The 21,302-nt window shown below is 40.7% G+C and overlaps 1 protein-coding gene across 3 annotated transcripts; it reads left to right on the top strand.

The window, feature by feature from the left end:
* Positions 1-2,283: 2,283 nt before the first annotated feature.
* Positions 2,284-20,784, top strand: LOC103722485 (long chain acyl-CoA synthetase 8-like). 3 transcript variants are annotated; one of them, XM_039116966.1, is made up of 12 exons: positions 2,284-2,355; positions 3,020-3,610; positions 3,707-3,787; positions 4,619-4,888; positions 7,428-7,559; positions 7,653-7,826; positions 7,918-8,147; positions 8,319-8,436; positions 19,501-19,632; positions 19,706-19,840; positions 19,920-20,126; positions 20,415-20,784. In XM_039116966.1, exons 2-12 carry the CDS (start codon positions 3,065-3,067, stop codon positions 20,577-20,579), a joined length of 2,190 nt encoding a protein of 729 aa, XP_038972894.1. In that variant the 5' UTR covers positions 2,284-2,355; positions 3,020-3,064; the 3' UTR covers positions 20,580-20,784. The 3 variants fall into 3 exon arrangements, with proteins under 3 accessions (XP_038972894.1, XP_038972895.1, XP_038972896.1); XM_039116967.1 differs by having other exon boundaries at positions 2,284-2,395; XM_039116968.1 differs by having other exon boundaries at positions 2,289-2,336.
* Positions 20,785-21,302: the final 518 nt, after the last annotated feature.

Raw genomic sequence — 21,302 nt, 5'->3', positions numbered from 1 at the left:
AACCGGTGAGCCCATAAAAACTTCTTAACAAAATACCCTTGTCTTTCCAATTGAATAACGATCGCTCCCACAAATTTTAGGAAGTGAGATGAATATGTATAATCTATATAAACTAAAATATAGGAGAAAATAAGAGCTTAAGAGGTAATAGAAAGAGCTCTTTTCTCTCTCACTGCCCACCATCGTCCACCACTTACCATCTAATTGCCGCCTCCAATTGTTGATGATCCTCACGTCATCCATATTTGTTGGCGCTCCCCAATTTGTCCACTACTATTATTGATATCCACCACTGCTTGACATCATTCTAATCTTCATCACAGCTCATTATTATTGAGGATCTTTATTACTATGCATCGTGGTTAGCAATTATTGACGATCTCTTATCATCCCTCATCATTAATAATCTCCACTATCATCCAACGTCATCGATGATCTCTAGCGATAGCTACTACTACTACTAATGATGTCCACTATTGCTCACCATCAATGATACACTATGCCACCATTAGCCATGATGATAATTGTTACTATGACCCACCACTATCAACTTCTTCAACATCACCTATCATCGACAATAATCTCCACCACCCTCCACGACCATTGTCAAACTCCACGATCTATGACAATGATGACAATGGGATGGCAGGTGGTGGTGGGTGGCCAAAGAGATGGGAAACGTCGTGCAGGGTCTCATTTCTTCATATATTTTGAGATGACATGATGAAAGGCATCTTGGTCATGGAAAAGTAAAAATGGTCATTCCTCCCATACCAAAAATAAAATATGCTTGGTGGCCATTTTTTCAAATTGCTACCGGCACTATAAATCTTTCGGATTATTTATATTAATGTAACGTAATTTAAATCAATACATCCATATTTTAGTTTGTTCTTTAGATCAAGACAAGTATATTGGCATGTGTGATGCATTTATAGGAGAGCAAATTCCTTCACAAAAATAGAATAAGAAATTACAAAAAGAAATACTTTTGTATGCAAGAACATATTTTATTATTTTAATTAAAAAAACAGAGATTTCATATGCACCCTGTCCCTAGTTCTTTTTCCCATTATGTATGATAGACAAAAATATAACAAGATTTATCAAGAGGTAGCTCAAGATCGTTGCCGATATATTAGTAAAGATATAGCGTTACCGCGTACCCCAAAAAAAAAAAAAAACGATGCCATATCCTGTGCGCCACCGCTGAGAGAGTTTAATTAGGCCGTTGGATTTGGGTTTAAGAATTTTTAAATCAAGTTTCCAACGGTCAGATGAAAAAGACGGAAAAGAAGAAAAAAAAAGCGGGGTATTTATGATGACCTGCGGGGTATTTACGCAATAATCGACTGAAGGAGGGCTAATATACCGAGCCTTTTTCTTTAAAGAGCTCACTTTACGGGTAGTTCTATATACACCCCCCCTATTGCTCAGGACACCCCCCAAAAACCAAAAAAAAAATACCCAAACTAACCTTTAGTGTAATTACCATATTGCCCTTGAAATTTTTTCATACACCCCCCCCTCCTCCTCCTCCGTTTCGTTTTGAAAAGAAAAAAAAAAAAACACCCCTCAAACCCCCCTTAAACCCCTCCTCCCCCGTTCCTCCTCCCTCTCGTCGCCGGCATTCTCCCGATCTCCGACCACCTCGCCGGCTTCTCCCGGAACCACCTCGCCGGCTTCTCCCGAAATTTTTTTTTTTCACGGTTCGTGCTCCGTTCGGCACTGGATCGCCGAACAAAAGGCTTCTGTTCGGCTGAACAGTGCCGAACAGAAGCCTTCTGTTCGGCAACCCTCAACCGAACAGATCTGTTCGGCTGCACAGTGCCGAACAGAAGGCTTCTGTCCGGCACTGTTCAGCCGAACAGAAGCCTTTTGTTCGGCGATCCAGTGCCGAACGGAGCACGAACCGTGAAAAAAAAAATTTCGGAAGAAGCCGGCGAGGTGGTTCCGGGAGAAGCCGGCGAGGTGGTCGGAGATCGGGAGAATGCCGGCGATGAGAGGGAGAAGGGGGAACGGGGGGGTTTTGGGCGTTGGCGAGGTGTTTTGGAGGGGAAGAGCGGGGTGGGGGGGGGGGGGTTTGGGGGGTGTAGAGAGCAATTTAGGTGAGGGGGTGGGGAGGGTGGGGGGTAATTTAGGAATTTTTAATTTTTTAGGGGTGTCCTTAGCAAATGGGGGGGGGGGGGGTGTAGAGAGTATTTAATTTTTTTTTAATTTTGGGGGGTGTCCTGAGCAATAGGGGGGGTGTATATAGAACCACCCGGTACCCCGCCCTACCCTCCACCGCCTCTAACATTGTTCGTGGGACGCTGCTCTGCTTCTGTAGCAAGAGGGTAAAAGAAGCTCCTTTTGGTACTTTCTTCAGAGTTCTGAAGCTGAAAATTCCAATCATGTCTCTTTTTTTCCCCTTCTTTGAAATATATGAGTTTTTCTTTCATATATTTATATATATGTTGTAAATTTCGTTCTTCATGGATCAAGAACAGCAAGAATTTCTTGTATTTCTTCTTTTCCTTCTTTATACGAATTAGGATTTCGATTTTCTCTTCAAGTGGTGTACTGTGATCAATTTTGAGCTAATTTTTTAAATTAGTTTCTCACTCGAGCATCCTCTTGTTCTGTTCTCCTTTTACGAGTTAGGGGTATTATAGAAATTGTGAGCCGATTTGGGATGAGTTTTCTTTCGTTTAAGCAGGATGTTGTGTCAAAAAGATTTCCAGCTTCGTTACTCTTTCTTGATGCTTATCTTTGTTGAATAATTGGTGCCTTGTTTAATTGTGGATTACCTGTTGTTTCTTTATTCGGATATACGCTTGTTGTCGCTCACTATGTATTATTTTGAATCGTATCACCACACACACACACACACAACAAGAGAACAAAAAAATAAATTTGTGAAAAATAATTCTTGTGATGATTTATCAATGAACGCATTGCATAATTTAGCTTGATTGTTTAACTCTATTTTGTTTAAAGAAATTAATGCTAAGCTACTCTGTTCTGATTTTATCTACAGAACCTGTGAAAGGAAACGCTGATTGGAAATTTATAAGCAAGAGTTATGGGAGATACAGATAGAGGCCATTTACACTTTGCTTTTCTAGAAAGTATTTCTAGAAGCTATATATCGGTTGTAAACAAATATAGGTTGCATGGCATTGTGGGTGCAGCTATCCTTGGGCTTATTCTGCCTTTAGTAGTTTCATCGCTATATGTGCTCAAGAAGAAGAATAAGCAAAGAGCAGTGCAAATAAATGTGGGTGGTGAGCCAGGTATTACAATGCGACATATTAAGTTCTCCTCTTTAGTTGAAGTTCCTTGGGAAGGGGCCACAACAGTGGCAGCTCTTTTTGAGCAATCTTGCAAGAAGCATACTCAACGTCGGTTTCTTGGAGCGCGGAAGCTAATCTCCAGAGAAGTAGTAGACTCTGCTGATGGGAGGAAGTTCGAAAAGTTTCATCTTGGGGAATACTTGTGGCAAACTTATGGGGTAATATTTGATCGTGCTTGTAATTTTGCCTCTGGTCTTATCAAAATGGGCCACAGTGCAGAGAGTCGTGCCACAATTTTCTCTGATACTACGGCAGAGTGGTTCATTGCCTTGCAGGTAGACATGTAGTTGTTTATATCAGATATATGCATATCATTTTCCTCTACATGCATAATAAGTATGCGTAATAACAGTTGCTCTTATTTTAATCAGGGATGCTTTCGCCAAAATATAACAGTCGCAACAATATATGCATCTCTTGGTGTGGATGCGCTTATCCACTCACTTAATGAGGTGAGAATAGCCTGCCATGGATTATGTGTTACATGCTTCGGCTACTATAGTTTTTAGACAAACTGGACTGCATCCTTTCTTTCCCTTTTTTCTTTTGAGTAGAAGTATATTTTTGTTTTGTTCGTGTATCCTAGCGGACATTTTAGGACCGATCTATGCTATTTCTGTACCTGTTCTTAATTTTCTATTGAGTGAGGCTGCAACCATTCACTCGTTTATTCAGCTGAGAAACAATAATTCCATGATTGCTGCATTGGTGCTGTGAGCTACTATAATTTTTGATGGAGACAGTTTCATCTTTATTTCTTTTTCTTTCTCTTATATTGATAGCAAATTTTAATTTGTTTACTATCTTAGCAGACATTTCTTGACTTGTCTAAGGCTGTGACTATATTTTTTTTTTCTATGGTATTCTATGTAAAATTTTCAATTTATATGTCATTGATATGATGATACACTAGTAACAGTGATTCCATATTCTGATGCTTCAAAATTTTTTCTCCTCATCCCGCAACTACTTCTTGCTTCTTTTTTTCTTTTGTTTTCGGCGGCGGCGCCCCGGGGGGGGGGGGGGGGGGGGGGGGGGGGTTCTTTGTGCAAAAAGATTAATTAGTAGCTTTTCTTGCGTCTTAGTAATAAATGCTACAAAGTATCATGGTATGACTATTTCTGCTGTGTATCACAGAGTGTCGCAAATGCCATAAATTTGATAGTTGATTGCATGTAAAATGTTGGCAATTCATTTAAGTACCACGCCTGTGCTTGTTTTTTGAACAGAATTTATCCAAGTTGTTTCAGAAGCCATAGTTATGTTCTTTTTTGTTGTTACAGACGCAAGCATCAACCCTGATCTGCGATTCAAAGCAACTGAAGAAGTTACCTGCAATAAGCTCAAGGTTATTAAGTATTAAGTATGTTGTTTACTTTGAAGATGAAGGAGCAGATTGCTCTGATTTTTCAGATTATGTCAACCATTGGACAGTGTTATCTTTTAATGAAGTTGAGAGGCTTGGGAAAGAGAACCCTGCTCATCCAAGATTACCTTCAAATATTGATGTTGCAGTCATTATGTACACAAGTGGAAGTACTGGCCTGCCTAAGGTTAGTTCCTCTTTCCATGTATATGGCCAGAGAAATACGATTTAAGGAAGGATAGGAACAAAGGGGATTTGACCATCGTTATCAAATGAAATTTGCATGAGGCTACACAAAGGCAAGTCAGGAGTAAGACCTTTTGTTACATGCATCATGAATAATTAGAAATAAAAGACATTTTTGGTTATTCTTTTCAAAATCGCCAATTAAGGAATGCATGAAATTCAACTTTTTAGGTTGTTTTTTTCCAAAACTTATTATTTTCTAGGAAAAAGCTTTTGAAGACCTAACCACTGAAGGATTAAACACACGCCCCATCCCCAGTGGTTTACCCATAAGACTGCCATGTATACATTGAAAAAAATCTAGGCTTCAATAAAGCACAATTATATTTAGTATATTTTTATTTAGGTTTTTTGCATGAATACCCTTCTAAAAATTTAAATTTGCATGAATACCTTTTTAAAATTTATATTTATTTTTGTACCCTCATAAAACACTATTTTTGCACAAATGCCCCTAATATAACGGTTCTTCTAACATCGTTAATAAAAACCATATTTATTTTAATTAAAAGTAAATTAAAATTTTGAAATTACTTTTTTATCTCCTACTGCGATCGCCTTATAAATGTTTCTTTTTGCGTATCTACCTATTAAGAGTATTTAAGTCATTTTAATTTGAAATCGTTAATTTTTTAACAGTGTTAGATGGCGTGGGTACATATGCAAAAACAAGGATCAAAAAGGGTAGAATAGCAAAACAAGTGTTTTACGAGGGTATACATGCAAATATCAATATTTAGATTGATATTTATGAGGGTATTCATGCAAAAAAAAACCATTTTTTTTTAATGTATGCATTTAAAAATGCATATGAAATTAATGAATAGAAATATGATTTCCTAGTTATCTGTTCTGAATGATATAACTGGGTTGCCTAAATTAATGTCTGCACTTTTTATTTCTTTCTAGCATTGCTATATATTTAGATGTTTGGATTGATTATTCTGTACTTTATTAAGATGACTCTCGTTGTGTTGGTCTTTAACTGGTTCTCTTAATTATTGCTTTTGTTTTCAGACTCCTCATGTTGTTTTTCATTTTTATTTGGGACATTCATATAAATTGACCTGGACTATTTCCCTTAAAACAAATAACATACCTTTGAACCAATCTACAGAAATTTAGGATCATAATTCATAACTTCCTAGACATTGATGCTCATTGTTGCTTAACATGTGCATTGCTAATTGCAATTAATCTGCTACACAAACTAATGTCATACAACTATGTTTATGCGCAACACAATTAAACCCACTTTTTGGGTAAAAGCTACAGGTTTCCACAGTAGCAACAAACTGTATTTTTCATACAAATAAGCTCATAAAGTGATGTACTATAGAAGCTTATATATCATGGATAATATTAGTTTATAACCTTTGATCTGATTCTTTGTCTAATCCATCTATTAGGCCTTTATATTTTTTAAAATTTAAAACAAAAAAAAGAAGATCGTAATTTTGTCCCGGGCAGAAATGGGGTTGTCATGTATTAGTCTGCAAAAATGTGTCACAATTTGGTTCCCTCCAGCATTAGTAATATGGCCTGGCACATATAGCACAGAGGTCTGCAATTCATACTATGTTAATAACCTGTAGATATGGTATATGCACTGTAAGTATAATACAGTATAGATGCACAGTGTTATGCATGTCCATGCTTCTGTTTTATGTAAACATATAGTGTGATTTTTCTTATGGCTTGAGTGTATTTGGCTTTATTCCTTCATGAGAATCACATACCTCTTCAACACTTGCTCCATAAGTAGTGACACAACCATAAAGAAAGTTCTTCATTAACTTATTGAAGTTTAGGATTTTCCATTGAAAAAAAATGCAGTGCCATTTAAAAATTCTCATATTAGTCATACACTCCATTGAAGCATGATAACTTGAGGATTTAACAAGGACAAGTTGAGGTTATTCTAGAAGGATTACATGCAGTATGTTGACTGTTAAGCATTTTGAAAAGTGAGAAAGACTAGAAATTGACCATTCATAAAACTTGTTGAATGATGATCATTGCAGAGGTCGTGAATGTGTTTTTAAGGCCACTCTAGGCTGCTGCAACTTGGGGCGGAGAGCAAAGTGCATATTTATGGGAGGATTTGTTATTACATGTATTTGTAATATATTCAGGGGTCTGTTATTTACCTTCATAATTTGCATGGCCTTTGCTGTTATAGTTTACTTGAGAAACTTGTCAGCATTGCAACTTTTTTGAGGATGGTGAGAACATTGTCCTCATTATGACCAGTTTGTGAAGAAAACTTCTGGTAGTACTGTCCACCTTCCTTCAAACAGGAAAAGAAGAAAAAGTTTTGCAGATGTGATGCTATATAGATATATTGTAGATGTATATATGTGGTAGCAGAACTCATTATATTCTTCATTTTTAAGCAATGTGAATTGAATAGGTTAACTTTTCCTCCTTATTTTTGCTTTATCTTACCCTCTTATCTGATATTTTCTTTTGCAATGTAGGGAGTTATGATTAGTCATGGGAATATTGTGGCCACCGCAGCAGCTGTTAAGACTTTCTTTCCCAAAATAGACAATAGTGATATTTACTTGGGATACCTGCCCCTTGCTCATGTTTTTGAACTAGTAGCTGAGGTCTTCATATCTGAGCACATCTTCTTTTCTCTGTAAAACTCCTAACAATATGCATGGCAAATAACTATCAAAAATTTTGGTTTTCTGGTCCAGGTTGTGATGTTATCGGTAGGTTGTGCAATAGGTTATGGTTCAGCTTTGACCTTAACTGATACATCAAATAAGGTTAAAGGAGGGACCAGGGGAGATGCTTCTATGTTAAAGCCCACTCTCTTGGCTGCAGTCCCTGCAATTCTAGATCGTGTTCGAGATGGAGTGCTGAAAAAGGTCTGAATGTTAAATCTATAAACAGGCAAAGATCATATTCAAGAACCAGCATTAATTTTCTTTTTGAAAATATTTATATATTGTTTACCAGGTTGCGGAGAAGGGTGGCAAATCCAAGAAAATTTTTGTTATTGGATATAAACGGAGATGTACAGCAGTAGAAGGAAGCTGGCTTGGAGCATGGGGACTAGAAAAGCTTTTGTGGGATGCTTTCATTTTTAAACCAATACGTATTATTCTTGGGGGACGTATACGTTTTGTACTTTGCGGTGGAGCTCCTTTGTCCAGTGATACACAAAGATTCATCAATATATGCCTGGGGTAATTGTTTTTGTTGATATCAGCTTACGATTCCATTTTTGGTTTGTTGAATCTTAATTTGTTTCATTTTTTGGGTGCTGAATACATTCTGAACTGAGTATGGCCATGAATTCCATTTTGTTTCCATTTGCTTTTTTGCAATTTTATGACATTTGTTTTAACATTCTACAGAGTTCCAGTAGGTCAAGGGTATGGGTTAACTGAGACATGTGCAGGGGGGACTTTTTCTGAATGGGATGACTCAAGTGTAGGCCGTGTTGGTCCACCTCTTCCTTGTTGCTACATTAAGGTACGTTGTCTTTTTGCCTCAAAGTCATGTAAATGTTGTTTGAATTAAATTTTAAGGAGAATAACAAACATTTTTTGAGCTGCACCAAGTAACAATAAGGCTTTCAGGTGAGCTTATCTTGTTCATCTATGCAATGAAAATATGTCAAAAAATTAACTTTGTTTCCAATTTTTATTGGCTCGAGGAAATCATACACTTGCAAGAGCAGATGAACTGAAAATCTGAATAGCTCCTGTTCATGTGTACTTTCCTCCTGGGTCGAATGCAGTTAAGAACAAGGGTTCTGATTGAATACTTTAACTTATTGAAGATGAAGTGTTCTACGTACATTAATGGGTGATTCAATATATATAGATGGCTACGTCTGGATTTTGCATTATGGGTATCAAATATTTGGATTTTATTGGTTTGGATCTTCAGGACTAACCTAACTTGGGTCAGGACGGGACTATAATTTTGATATTGCTGGAAGGCTTGAATTAATGTTTCAGTTCATATTCTGAATGATTGATGGCTCTGGTTTGATATATTTGACCCATCAACAACTTATACATAGCTTGTGATTCTACATACACTAAATATCAAGTATATGTGCTATAAATCCTTCCAGATATGAATTTGTGTGATTTAGGAAGCATCATCGGTGGAAGTGACCTATTATAAAAAATTTTAAATTATAAAGAAAAGCATATGTTACATAAGGATTTTATTTCGAAACTACCTAATAGTAATTATATAAATATGTAGTGCTACACTTTGTAGTGCAGCACGGTTACAAGTCAATATCAGTATCATAGTATAATGTGAGCCAATATTAATATGCATGGATGCATGATTGTTTCTGATATGCAGTAAGATATTTTCTTAAGTTCTCAGTGATGCTTAGTTGAATATGAATTATTCTATCAATATCGTGTGTTATGATATTAAGCTATTCATGCATGACATTATGTCTATCATAACCATTCATGCATGACATTATGTCTTATTTAGACACAAGTCTATTCTTTTTCTTTTGGACTCTGGAATTATGTTTAACACCTTTTTTAAATTTGGAAAGATTAAAGGACTATTTCTTTTTAACCATGGATATCTGTAATTTGAATTCTACTGTATTTTCTATTTGTATATATTGTTTGTTAGACATGGTTACTGTAAATTCCTTTTATTGGTACGGTGTAAACTCTCTAATCAACATGTTTCCACAAATCTGTAATAATTATATGCCCTCCTGATGCAACTTTGTTCCTGCTTGATGATCATGTGATTGGAGTGGAAAACCTGTGGTTATGCAGAAATGAGATGGCTTGGAGAAAAAAAGTTGTAATAATTATAGATGTAGTGCATTGGATGTCAGCAAAAATTAGAGTTAAGAGTCTTCCATAAGGTTTAATTCAGAACATGAGTTGTTTCCCTTTTTCTATTTCCACTCCAAAAAATTTTAGCTAAGGGGAAGTGAGATATCTGAAGTTCAAAACAAAAAAAAAAAGGGTTACTGAAATATCAGGTCTGGGTTCCTATAGTTTCTGTAGTTATAATTGTTTTGGTTGTGTAGTGAAAAAATATTTAATTATGCCAAAATGTTGCAGTAACTGAAGGATAGAGAATTTTGAGTATTCCTTTGTTTGTTGGAGTACTTTAAAATCTTTGACAATTGTATAGTCCAATAAATAAAACAAGTTTGAAAGGTTCTGACGTGTCCCTAGTCCATCAGATCCATTATCCACTGTAGAATTGCAAAGGTAAAAGGCAATTGTTATATTTATTAATTTAATGTGCTTTATATTCTGATATAAATTTCCAAAAATGTATGTAAAGTGGGCCTTTTATCAGCTGTATCTTTTTTCTTGTTGGTTTTCTCTGTGCAGCAGTTCCCTGGTCTTGTAATAATGCAATAATAAGAGTGCCTTTAGGTCATTTTCTCTAGGACATAGTATCAATTAAGCTGATAAATCTATATATAACCAAATTTATTTTTTATACCTTTTCATATCTTAAACTTGATGCGCCACTCGTCACCACTCCTACCTAACGCAACTAAAGAGATTACAGAATCAAGAGGAACTGCCAGCGGTATGTTTATTTCATGGTTAAAGAATGAAGCTGAAAAGGTTGAGAAGAAGGAGTTGAAATGGAAGAAAGCTATGTTTGAAGTGGAAAGTTAGTTGGAAGATGAAAAACGAGGGTGGAAAGTTCATAATGCTTGTAGTTTATAATTGATGAAGAGGACAAGGTTACAACCAAGCTTTGTTGAGTGTGAGGTGAGTAGGAGTTAAAGAGGCTGTGAATTTTGTTAACCTGTAGAGTAATTGGTGTTAGATGCAAAACATGGAAAGCGATGCCCTACAAATATTCGGGATTTCAGAGTTCGTAAAAACATAATATGAAATAATGCAATAAGAAGGAATACTTAGTAGGCTGATAAAAGAGTTCAATGTTTACGGAGGAAGCTAAAATCAACATGTGCCAGTTTTCTTATGTTGCTTTTGTTAATTAGGATATTATGACCATTGTTGTTTCAAAATCTCTGTGCTTTTGAGATCTTTACTAATGCATCAAGGTTTTAAAACCTGGTTTCAGTTTCAGTCCCTTGGGTACACTACAAAAGAAAGGGTATCTCCCGACGCTTTTTTTGGTCTCTCCCGACGCTTTTAAGCGTCGGCTAATTTCCTGCCCACGCATCGCAAAGCGTGGGTCAGACGTCGGGCAGGTGGGCGTGGATCGGATTTAACCCGACGCGTCAAAAAAGCGTCGTCGGTCTATGCCGACGCTTTTAAGCGTCATTCCTTTTATAAGCCTCCGACGCTTAAAAGCGTCGGCAATGGCATTTTTTAAAAAAAAAAAAAATTAACGCTTGCTGGGAAGCCTCCCACCCAGTTCACCGGCTTCGGCTTCGCCACCGTTCTCTTTGAAGACCGGCCGACCAATGGCGATGGATCCTTCGATTTCGCCTTCTCCGCCCCCGAGATCGCGGCGGCAGGCGGAGGATTGGCGGAAGAAGAGGAGTCGGCAGCAGCGGCGGCCGAGGCGGAGGGAGGAGGAATCGGCGGCGGAGGTTTGGACTTGGATTTGGATTGGCGCGTTCCGAAGCGGGGAATGGGATCTGGCCCTCCGGCGAATCGATCGGCTCCGGAGCTTTAGATCCCGCCCCCTCGCGGCCATTTCCGGCGGGTGACGCTCGGATTCATCGTCGTCGTCTTCTTCTTCGTTGAGATCGAGGAGGAGGGCGAGGACCTGGGGCCGCTGGAGGTGGGAGCAGAGCTTCATGGGGCGGATCTGGCCGTTAAGGAAGAGCTCGTCGGCGGAGGTCATGGATCCGGTGGCGAAGGCGGCAGCAGAGGGGAATCGGGCGGAGAATTCGAACTCGAAGGAGCCGGCGACGGAGGCGTCGGGGGAGTCGGAAGGGAAGCGGCCTCCGCCGCCGCCGGCGGAGGAGAGGATGAAGTGCATGGGGCTGGTGGGGGCGCTAAAGAAGTAACCACCGGCGACGCCGCCGCGGCCGCCGCTGGAGGGGGCGCTGACGTAGGGAGTGGAGCAGAAGCTGTCGACATCGTCCGAGGGGAAGCGCAGGGGGGAGAGGGGAGGGTCGAGGTGGTGTTCGCCATGGTTGGGTTCTGCGAGCTCGGAGATCGGAGGGTCCTTGGAGCTCCATTCTCTCTCTCTCTCTCTCTCTCTCTCTCTTTCTCTCTGTGGACTATAGCTTCTCGGAGAAGATATTGTAGACGGAAAGGACGAAGGGGGAGGTGGGGCTCGTTGGACACGCAATAATCAGAAGGCGGGGGATGGAAGGGGAGAGGTTTTGAGCCTTTGACGACGCTATTTAGCGTCGGGGTCGACCGCTTAGACGACGCTTATAAGCGTCGTCCCACTAGAGTACAATAAACGACGCTTTTAAGCGTCGTTTATTCTTCAATAGGCTCCACGCTCTCCAAAAGCGTCACAAAATTTGGCACGGGAGAGTATTTTGCCGACGCTTTTCCCTAGCGTCGGCAAAAAAGGGTCGGCTTTTTCTAATTTTACTGTTGTGGTAGAGCTTTGGTTTTGGCTTGCTCCAAGTTCTGGAGATTTGACCAAGAAAAACAAGGAAAATCAAAAGTTATTTGTCATCATTTGATTATGTTTTAAGTTATCTAGGTTTGTAACTTATATAGTTTGGGTAGTTTCCTGCTGAAGTTAAACTATAGGCAAGTCATTTCTCATCATTTGATTGTGTTTTAGGTTATTTAGGATCATAATTTATATAACTTGGATAGTTTTAATCTGAAATTAAACTATGTTGAACTTGCATTAAATATATTACATGAATGTACCAATCTCCTAAGTAAAATACCAAACATCAATCAATTAAACATAAATAAACAAGACAAATAGACTGCATAAAAAATAAAGTTGGTGTAACTATACAATCCACATACTACTTTTAGGTGAGTCGTGCAAATAATAGTTGTCATCTTATCGCTGTATGGGTGGGAATATTGATAGAGATGTGGATAAACATTAGATGCCTTCTCTCGAATCCAGTAAGTTATGAAATATTCTATTTTTTGTATATAAAGGTACTACTTTTGTAAAATATATTGTATTTAGTTGTCTCGAATAATCTTGTAAAGTACTAACATAAGGGTCGTTAGAATCCTTGGCTATCAAGAATTATATTTATTACGATCACTTTATCAATCATGAATCGAGACATGTTAAAACATGTGTAGATTGAAAATCAATAGATTTGATGCTTAGATCATGACAATCATATCATCAAAATTGCTCGTTTTTGCACTCAATGCATAGCTTAGAGACCTGCAAAATATGTAATTTTGGTTTCTAGGCTTTTTTATTGGTGCAAATCATCATCAATAGTGTGGATCTCCAATTTGGATGCTCCTTATGAATTGTTAAATCTTTTACCAAAGATCTAGCATTTAAGAGTGGGAAAAAACTGACAAACTTAAATCTCTCTATTCCATTTCCATCACTTGGTAGACTTCATATGACAAAGACTAACTCATCAAGCCAACCCCATATAGTTCTGGCCAGACTTGTAGACTAGACCGAACCTTTTCTATTTTGTACTTGTTGGGATTTATGTTTACAAGAAATATGAATTCATGTCTACTCATTTTAGTTCCATGTATCCAACATTAAACTCCAATTAAGATATCATCACCATGCTTATATGTTTGTAAACAATTTTTGTTGCTACAGTTTTTTTTTTTTAAAAAAAAATATCTTTGCAACTGTTGTTTTTTTCGTCTGATTTTGTATATGGATCTGTATTTTCACTGTTTTTGCATCTAATCCAATCCCTTAGTGGGAAAGTGGTGCGGTGAGCGTGGGAGAGAAGAGTCATGTTATCCTGCGGCTGAATTAACAACCAAAACAGAGGGAAAAACAGGGGGTTTTGGGCTCCAAAACAGAGCTTTCAGAGTTTTTTTTTTTATTCATGGGAAACCAACTAAGGAAGGAGGACGGCGGCTCCTTTCCCCTCTTTTATATGACTCACGACACACCCTAAATCCCTAATCAAATCCTAATCAAAATAGACTCAAAGAAAGCTAAACCCAAACCAACAAGACTCCTAATCCCAACTTAATCCAAACCCAAAATAAACTTAATTAAGCAATACACAAAGACTCCACACTTGATTCAACCAAATCATAATTCTAAAACAAAAAGAACTCCTAATCATGGCTCCACGGCTGGGTTTCATTATGGTCCTGCATCAGTCCCCTCCACTTGAACACAACTCGTCCTCGAGTTCGCATCTGGATATAACCGCTCTTCCGGGTTATGGTATTCATAGATATCAGCGACATTAAAAGTCTTTGAAATTTTCATATCATCTGGCAGGTCCACAACGTAAGCATTGTTATTGATCTTTTTCAAGATTCTGTATGGGCCATACTTTCTTGGCTTCCATTTGCTGTAAGTTCCCACGGGAAACTGTTCTTTGCGTAGGAAAACCATCACCATGTCACTTTCTTGAAATTCTTTGTGCCTTCGATGTCTATCTGCTGTTGACTTGTACTTAGCATTTGTGTCCTCTAGGCGCTTCTTCACCTCCAACTGTATAGTTTGAATCTCCTCTGCCAAATGTTCTGCTGCCACGCTCTTCCCAAAGGTTTTCGGTAGGCATGCCAGATCCACTGCATGGTTAGGTGCCTTTGAATAAACAACGGAGAAAGGTGATCTTTCGGTTCCGCTATGGACAGCATTGTTGTAAGCAAACTCTGCTTGAGCTAAGGCATAATCCCAATGTTTCCGGGTGCTCCCACAAATACAACGGATCAAATTACCCAGTGTCCTGTTAACCACTTCCGTCTGTCCATCAGTCTGAGGATGCGCAGTGCTGCTGAAATTTAATGAAGTGTCAAACATCCTCCATAGAGTAAGCCAGAAGTGACTCAAAAATTTGGAATCCCGATCTGACGTTATAGATTGTGGTACCCCATGCAAACGAACAATCTCCCGAAAGAACAGCCTTGCAATGTGGGATGCATCTGATGTCTTCTTGCAAGGAATGAAATGTGCCATCTTGGAGAACCTATCTACCACCACGAAGACTGAGTCGGCTCCTCTTTGTGTTCGGGGAAGTCCCAACACAAAATCCATCGATAGATCCTCCCAAATAGCATTTGGCACAGGTAGAGGCATATATAGTCCAGTGTTTTGCGACTGCCCCTTCGCTGTTTGGCAAGTATAGCACCTTTGAATAAATTTCCCAACATCTCTTCTCAGCTGCGGCCAATGATACCTCTCCGTGAGACTGGCAATGGTCTTGTCCCGACCCATATGTCCACAAAGACCGCCACTATGAAGGTCTCTAATCAGCTTCTCTCGCAATGAGGATCTGGGTATACATAAGGAATTGCTCCGAAATAGATAGCCATCTTGAATGTTGAAGTCTCCAGTTGCTTGATGACTTGTACACTTTGCCCATACATCCTTGAAATCCTCATCCTCTGCATACAACTCTTTCAAATACTCAAACCCCACAACCTCAGCCTGCATGGTAGTCAGTAAAGCACTGCGTCGACTCAGAGCATCTGCCACCCGATTCTGTTGCCCGGACCGATGCTTCAACACAAAGGAAAATTTCTGCAAGAAGCTTACCCACCGAATATGCATTCGATTCAAATTGTTCGGATTATTGATGTACTTCAAGGCTTGATGGTCGCTGTAAAGAACAAATTCTTTTTGAATAAGGTAATGCTCCCAATGCTTCAACGCCCGGATGATGGCTCTAGCTCGTAGGTTGTCCATTTTTGCCGTGCTTCACTAAGTTTTTCACTAAAGTACTCCACGGGCCGTCCTTCTTGGGTCAAAACAGCCCCTATGCCGACCACAGAAGCATCACACTCCACTTCAAATAACTTCTCAAAACTCGGCAATGCTAGTACTGGTGCAGAAGTTAGCTTTTCTTTTATCAATTCAAAACTTGCTTGTTGCTGCTCCCTCCGTTGAAATTGGCCCTTCTTCATGCATTCGGTGATGGGAGCGACGATGGTACTGAAGTTCCGAATGAAACGCCGATAGAACGTCGCTAACCCATGAAAGCTGCGGACTTGGCTAACATTTGTAGGAATCGGCCACTCCCGTATTGCCTTTACCTTCTCTTCATCAACATGTATGCCATCAGCCCCAACTACAAATCCCAGGAACACCAAATGTTTTGTAACAACATGACACTTCTTAAGATTAACAAACAACTGATTCTCCCGCAAGGCAAGCAAAACTGCTCTCAAGTGCTCCTTATGCTCAATTTCATTGCGATTATAGATCAAAATATCATCAAAGTAGACGACGACGAACTTTTCAATAAATGATTTTAGTACCTGATTCATTATTCTCATGAAGGTGCTCGGTGCATTGGATAGGCCAAAAGGCATGACCATCCACTCATATAACCCATCCTTCGTCTTGAATGCCGTCTTCCACTCATCACCAGGGCGAATCCGGATTTGATGGTAGCCGCTTCGTAAGTCAATTTTGGAGAAGACCTTGGCTCCTTCTAACATGTCGAGCATATCATTCAAACGGGGTATGGAAAACCGGTATTTTACCGTTATCCTGTTGATTGCACGGCTGTCCACACACATACGCCAACTCCCATCCTTCTTCGGCGTCAAAAGTGCAGGCACCGCACACGGACTCATGCTTTCCCGGATCAGCCCCTTCTTGATCAAGTCTTCAACTTGTTGCTGCAGAATTTTGCTCTCCTTGGGACTCATGCGGTAATGAGGCAGATTGGGGAGACTTGCACCGGGCACCAAATCAATATGATGCTGAATATCTCGCATGGGAGGCAGTCCATTTGGTAATTCTGCAGGAGTGATGTCTTTGAACTCTGTCAACAATTCTTTGAACTCCTCGGGCACCTGCTGCAGGATAGGCATCTCCGTCCCCTTAACAATCAACACCATAACCTCTTCAGCCCCTTTGAGTTCCGCCATGAACTGCGCACCAGAAACTGCAAGGAAAGACTTCCCCTCCACTTGAGAAGTTTTGGGGGTAAGCTTCTCTTTCATAGGCACCAACAAAATTTTCCTACCCTGCCATCGGAACAAGTATGTGTTGTCTCGGCCCCTGAATGTGACATCTGTGTCATGCTGCCATGGACGCCCGAGTAGAACATGACATGCATTCATATCCACCACATCGCACACCACTTCATCCTTGTAGTACCTTCCGATGGACAATGGCACTCGGCATACATCCTCTACTCTCGTTTCAGCTCTCTTTTTAATCCATCCAATCTTATAAGGAGACGGGTGCTTTTCTGTCTTCAATCCCATCGCACGAACCAACGCGGAGGAAACAATGTTTTCGCTGCTGCCGCTGTCAATAATCACGTTGCACACAGTTTTGTTGATAGTGCAGTAAGTTTTGAAAATGCTGTGGCGTTGCGATTCTTCTTCATTCTTCGGGGCAAATAAAATTCGCTGAACTACAAAGGAGGCCGGAACTCCCTGATTCGGCGCCGTCACCTTGACGTCTTCATCGTCAGTCTGCCCCTCTTCATGATCCTCCTCATGCGGCATTTCTTCTTCATCCTCAGCTTCGACTACATGGACTGGCCGTCGCCTCGGACACTCGTTAGACCGATGCCCAACCTCCTGACATCTGTAACATTTTATAGGCATGGGTCTCTCGTAGGGGTTGCCACTACCTTTTGGGGCCGCCTGCTGCCTGCTGAAATTTCTGGCTCCTCTCGATGTGGATATCGGTGGTGGTTGACTCGAGGTGGCCGCCCCTTCAACAGTCTTCTGCTTTGCTATGGTGGAGCGCGAGGATGATGCTCTATTCATGGGCTGAAATTGGTGTGCCTTTCGTGTCGCCTGCGCCTCTAGTTTTAAGGCCAAACTTGTAGCTTCCGACAGGCTCCACACCGGATATAAATCCACCTGATCTCGGATGGCCGGCTTCAACCCACCAATGTACCTTGCCACTTGCTGATTTTCTGTTTCTGACAAGTTGTTGCGGGCATTGAGGCGGTTGAATTCATCAGTGTATTCGGTCACCGTCCGGGGGCCCTGTCGGCAGTTCTGGTACTGATGGTAGAGCGCCTGCTCGTAGTCAGGCGGGAGAAAACGGCCACGCAAATGTTGCTTCATCTTGCGCCAGGTGGTGATCTGCATCTTTTCTTGCCGTAGACGGTTATGTTGCAGTTGATCCCACCATGCAGATGCTCCTCCCTTCAATTTATACGCGACCAGCTTCACCTTCTTCTGATCTGGGATCTCCATATAATCGAAAAATTTTTCTACCTCGGCCAACCAATCCAAAAATCCCTCAATGTGAAGATTACCGTTAAATGCAGGGAGATCCACCTTTAATCTGAAATCAGGGGAGCCCCTATCACGAACGCCCCAAGGGAGCCTGTTCCTCACGGGTTCCGCATTCCTACCTCCTGCAGGGACCCTGTTCACCCGTGGACGCGGCTCCTGTGCTTCGTCGAATACTCCATCGTCATCAGGGGGCCAGCCGTCAAGAGCCATATCCCCAGGGGGTCTTCGGTCGAGTCCACGGAGCCTGTGGCCCGCACGGTCTTGATTCCTCCATGGACGCCGCCCACCAAGCTCTTCCTCAGGCGGCCCTTCATCCGGAAAGCGGTGGTAGAAGGGCCTTCGGTCCTGTTCGCCCCCAATGAAGCCGTACTCACCTGGGTGCAGATGCGGTCCATCGACCGTCCCATAGACCGCGGCTCCCTCCTCTTCATCGGAAGACTCCGGAGGAACTCGCTGGCGCCGCTGATGGGGTGGATCTCGCACCGGTGCCGGTGGACCGTGAGGGAGATCCTTGCGAGTCTGCACACGCTCCCGGTTGGGATCCACAGTATTTTCGATCCGCATGGCTTGGAGATTTTGCTGGATTTCACGCACGGCTCCCTCCAACCCGCGGATCGCTGCCCAGAGGGCTCGTTCCCCGTGATCGCCGTCGACGGGGTGGACACCTACGCCGTTGTCATCCGCCATCGAAGCAGGAGACGCCTGCTCTGATACCAAATGGTGCGGTGAGCGTGGGAGAGAAGAGTCCTGTTATCCTGCGGCTGAATTAACAACCAAAACAGAGGGAAAAACAGGGGGTTTTGGGCTCCAAAACAGAGCTTTCAGAGTTTTTTTTTTTTTATTCATGGGAAACCAACTAAGGAAGGAGGACGGCGGCTCCTTTCCCCTCTTTTATATGACTCACGACACACCCTAAATCCCTAATCAAATCCTAATCAAAATAGACTCAAAGAAAGCTAAACCCAAACCAACAAGACTCCTAATCCCAACTTAATCCAAACCCAAAACAAACTTAATTAAGCAATACACAAAGACTCCACACTTGATTCAACCAAATCATAATTCTAAAACAAAAAGAACTCCTAATCATGGCTCCACGGCTGGGTTTCATTATGGTCCTGCATCAGAAAGAACCGCAACTGTGGATTCATAGAGCTGGCTACAGATAGTTGTCCCAATGTTTATGGAATCTTTGGGTTTGTTGTGTTTATGTTTTCTAAATTGTTGTTCTTGCATCTCTCATTTATATCCATATTAAATGGTTTGCCAATCCACACAGCTCGTGTCTTGGGAAGAAGGTGGCTATACAACTTCCGACATCCCAATGCCCCGAGGAGAGGTGGTAATTGGTGGATTTTGTGTGACTAAAGGTTACTTCAGTAATGAGGAAAAAACTAAGGAGGTCTATAAAGTAAGGTTCTCTGCTTCACCATTCCATTTGATCATTTGACAAGCTGACACTCAAGTTACTGCAAATGCTGCAGCTGGATGACAGGGGAACACTATGGTTTTATACAGGCGATATAGGACAATTTCATCCTGATGGTTGCCTCGAAATCATTGATAGGAAAAAGGATATTGTTAAACTACAACATGGAGAGTATGTATCTCTTGGAAAGGTATCTGAATCTTTCTTACTTGACCCTTGATGCAATATGATTGGTTTGTAGATCATCTGTCCATCGAGTCTATTAACAGGTTGAGGCAGCGCTGGCAGCAAGCAGTTATGTGGACAACATTATGGTGTATGCCGATCCATTCCACAACTACTGTGTCGCCTTGGTTGTACCCTCTCATCAGAGTGTAGAAAAATGGGCTCAGACTGCTGGCATTCAATACAAAAACTTTTGCGAGCTGTGCCAGAACAATCAAGTTATCCATGAAGTCCAGCAATCTCTTTTGAAGGTTAGAATGCGATTAAGGTTAAGCTTCCTGTTACTTCGATTCATATAATTTTCTGAGTGCATTATCACTACTAGAATATAGGACCCAAGAGATGGATTAAGCCTTTCAATGGATGGAAAAAAGAGGCTAGAACTTCATCTCAAACTTGAAATTAAAAACAAAATTATGCTATCGATATCATGATATTATATGTACATACCTACGGTTGTTGCTACATGTATTGAAATTAAATTTCATACTTAAATGTGCGAAACCTCAAGTGATTGTTGTTTCCATTCGAATGTGCAGGCAGCAAAAGCTGCAAACCTCGACAAGTTTGAAGTCCCTGCGAAGACCGCTCTGCTGCCTGATCCATGGACTCCAGAATCAGGACTGGTGACAGCTGCTTTAAAGTTGAAGAGGGAGCAACTGAAGAACAAATTCAGAGACGAGATCCAAAAGCTTTATGAATGAGCCAAGTCTTTTCCCACGTGTTTTCCAACATTGCATCGGTTTTATGCTAGAGTTGTACATGTTGCAAGCTTGGAGCATCTTCTTCCCCATCCATGCGGTAGTACTTGGAGGCATCTGATCCATGCATTACTAGGACAGCAGTATCTTGTTTATCAGTGCAATCTTTTCTTCATCCAACGCGCTATTAGGATACTGTTTTCTTTTCCATCGCCGCATGCTGGTTCCACTTCTGGAAGCCTAATATTGTATCCATCCACGCACCAGTGAGGGAGGATATAAAAATGAAATGAGAACAAAAATCCTGTAGGCACTAAAAACTCCACTTACATTGACTATGTCCAACAGATCAACGATATTATTCTTGTTTTAAAACGATTTGTTGGCTCACCAAAAATAAATATAAGAATATTTAAATAAGAAACTGTGTGAAGAAGATATGAAAAGCATCTAGGAGACATGGATGACGTCCTCTCACCAATATTTAGCTTATAAGAAAGTTGTATTTTCATGGGAATACGATTCTCACCAATATTTAAATAAGAAAGTCTTTCTCATGAAAAATATGCCAGAAATACTTTTTTAGGCATCGTCTTTCTAGAAATTTGTTTTTCAGGAATCATATTCTTAGGAGGGAAAATGCTTCCTGCAAACCAAACGAGCCCTAGTATACTAGGCAACTTTCTTTTTCCGATCTACAGATTATCCTCAAAATGGTCAGCCACA

Source organism: Phoenix dactylifera, unplaced genomic scaffold (assembly GCF_009389715.1).
Source record: "Phoenix dactylifera cultivar Barhee BC4 unplaced genomic scaffold, palm_55x_up_171113_PBpolish2nd_filt_p 000152F, whole genome shotgun sequence".
NCBI classification, from domain to species: Eukaryota; Viridiplantae; Streptophyta; class Magnoliopsida; order Arecales; family Arecaceae; genus Phoenix; species Phoenix dactylifera.
The sequence above is the reverse complement of the archived record's forward strand: the minus strand, read 5'-3'. Positions and strand labels throughout refer to the sequence as shown.

Coding starts and splice junctions, on each gene's coding strand:
- LOC103722485 (XM_039116966.1), top strand. CDS start 3,065: ATGGGAGATACAGATAGAGGCCATTTACACTTTGCTTTTCTAGAAAGT. Junction 7,560..7,652: donor TTTTTGAACTAGTAGCTGAG/GTCTTCATATCT, acceptor TTTCTGGTCCAG/GTTGTGATGTTATCGGTAGG. Junction 7,827..7,917: donor GAGATGGAGTGCTGAAAAAG/GTCTGAATGTTA, acceptor ATTGTTTACCAG/GTTGCGGAGAAGGGTGGCAA.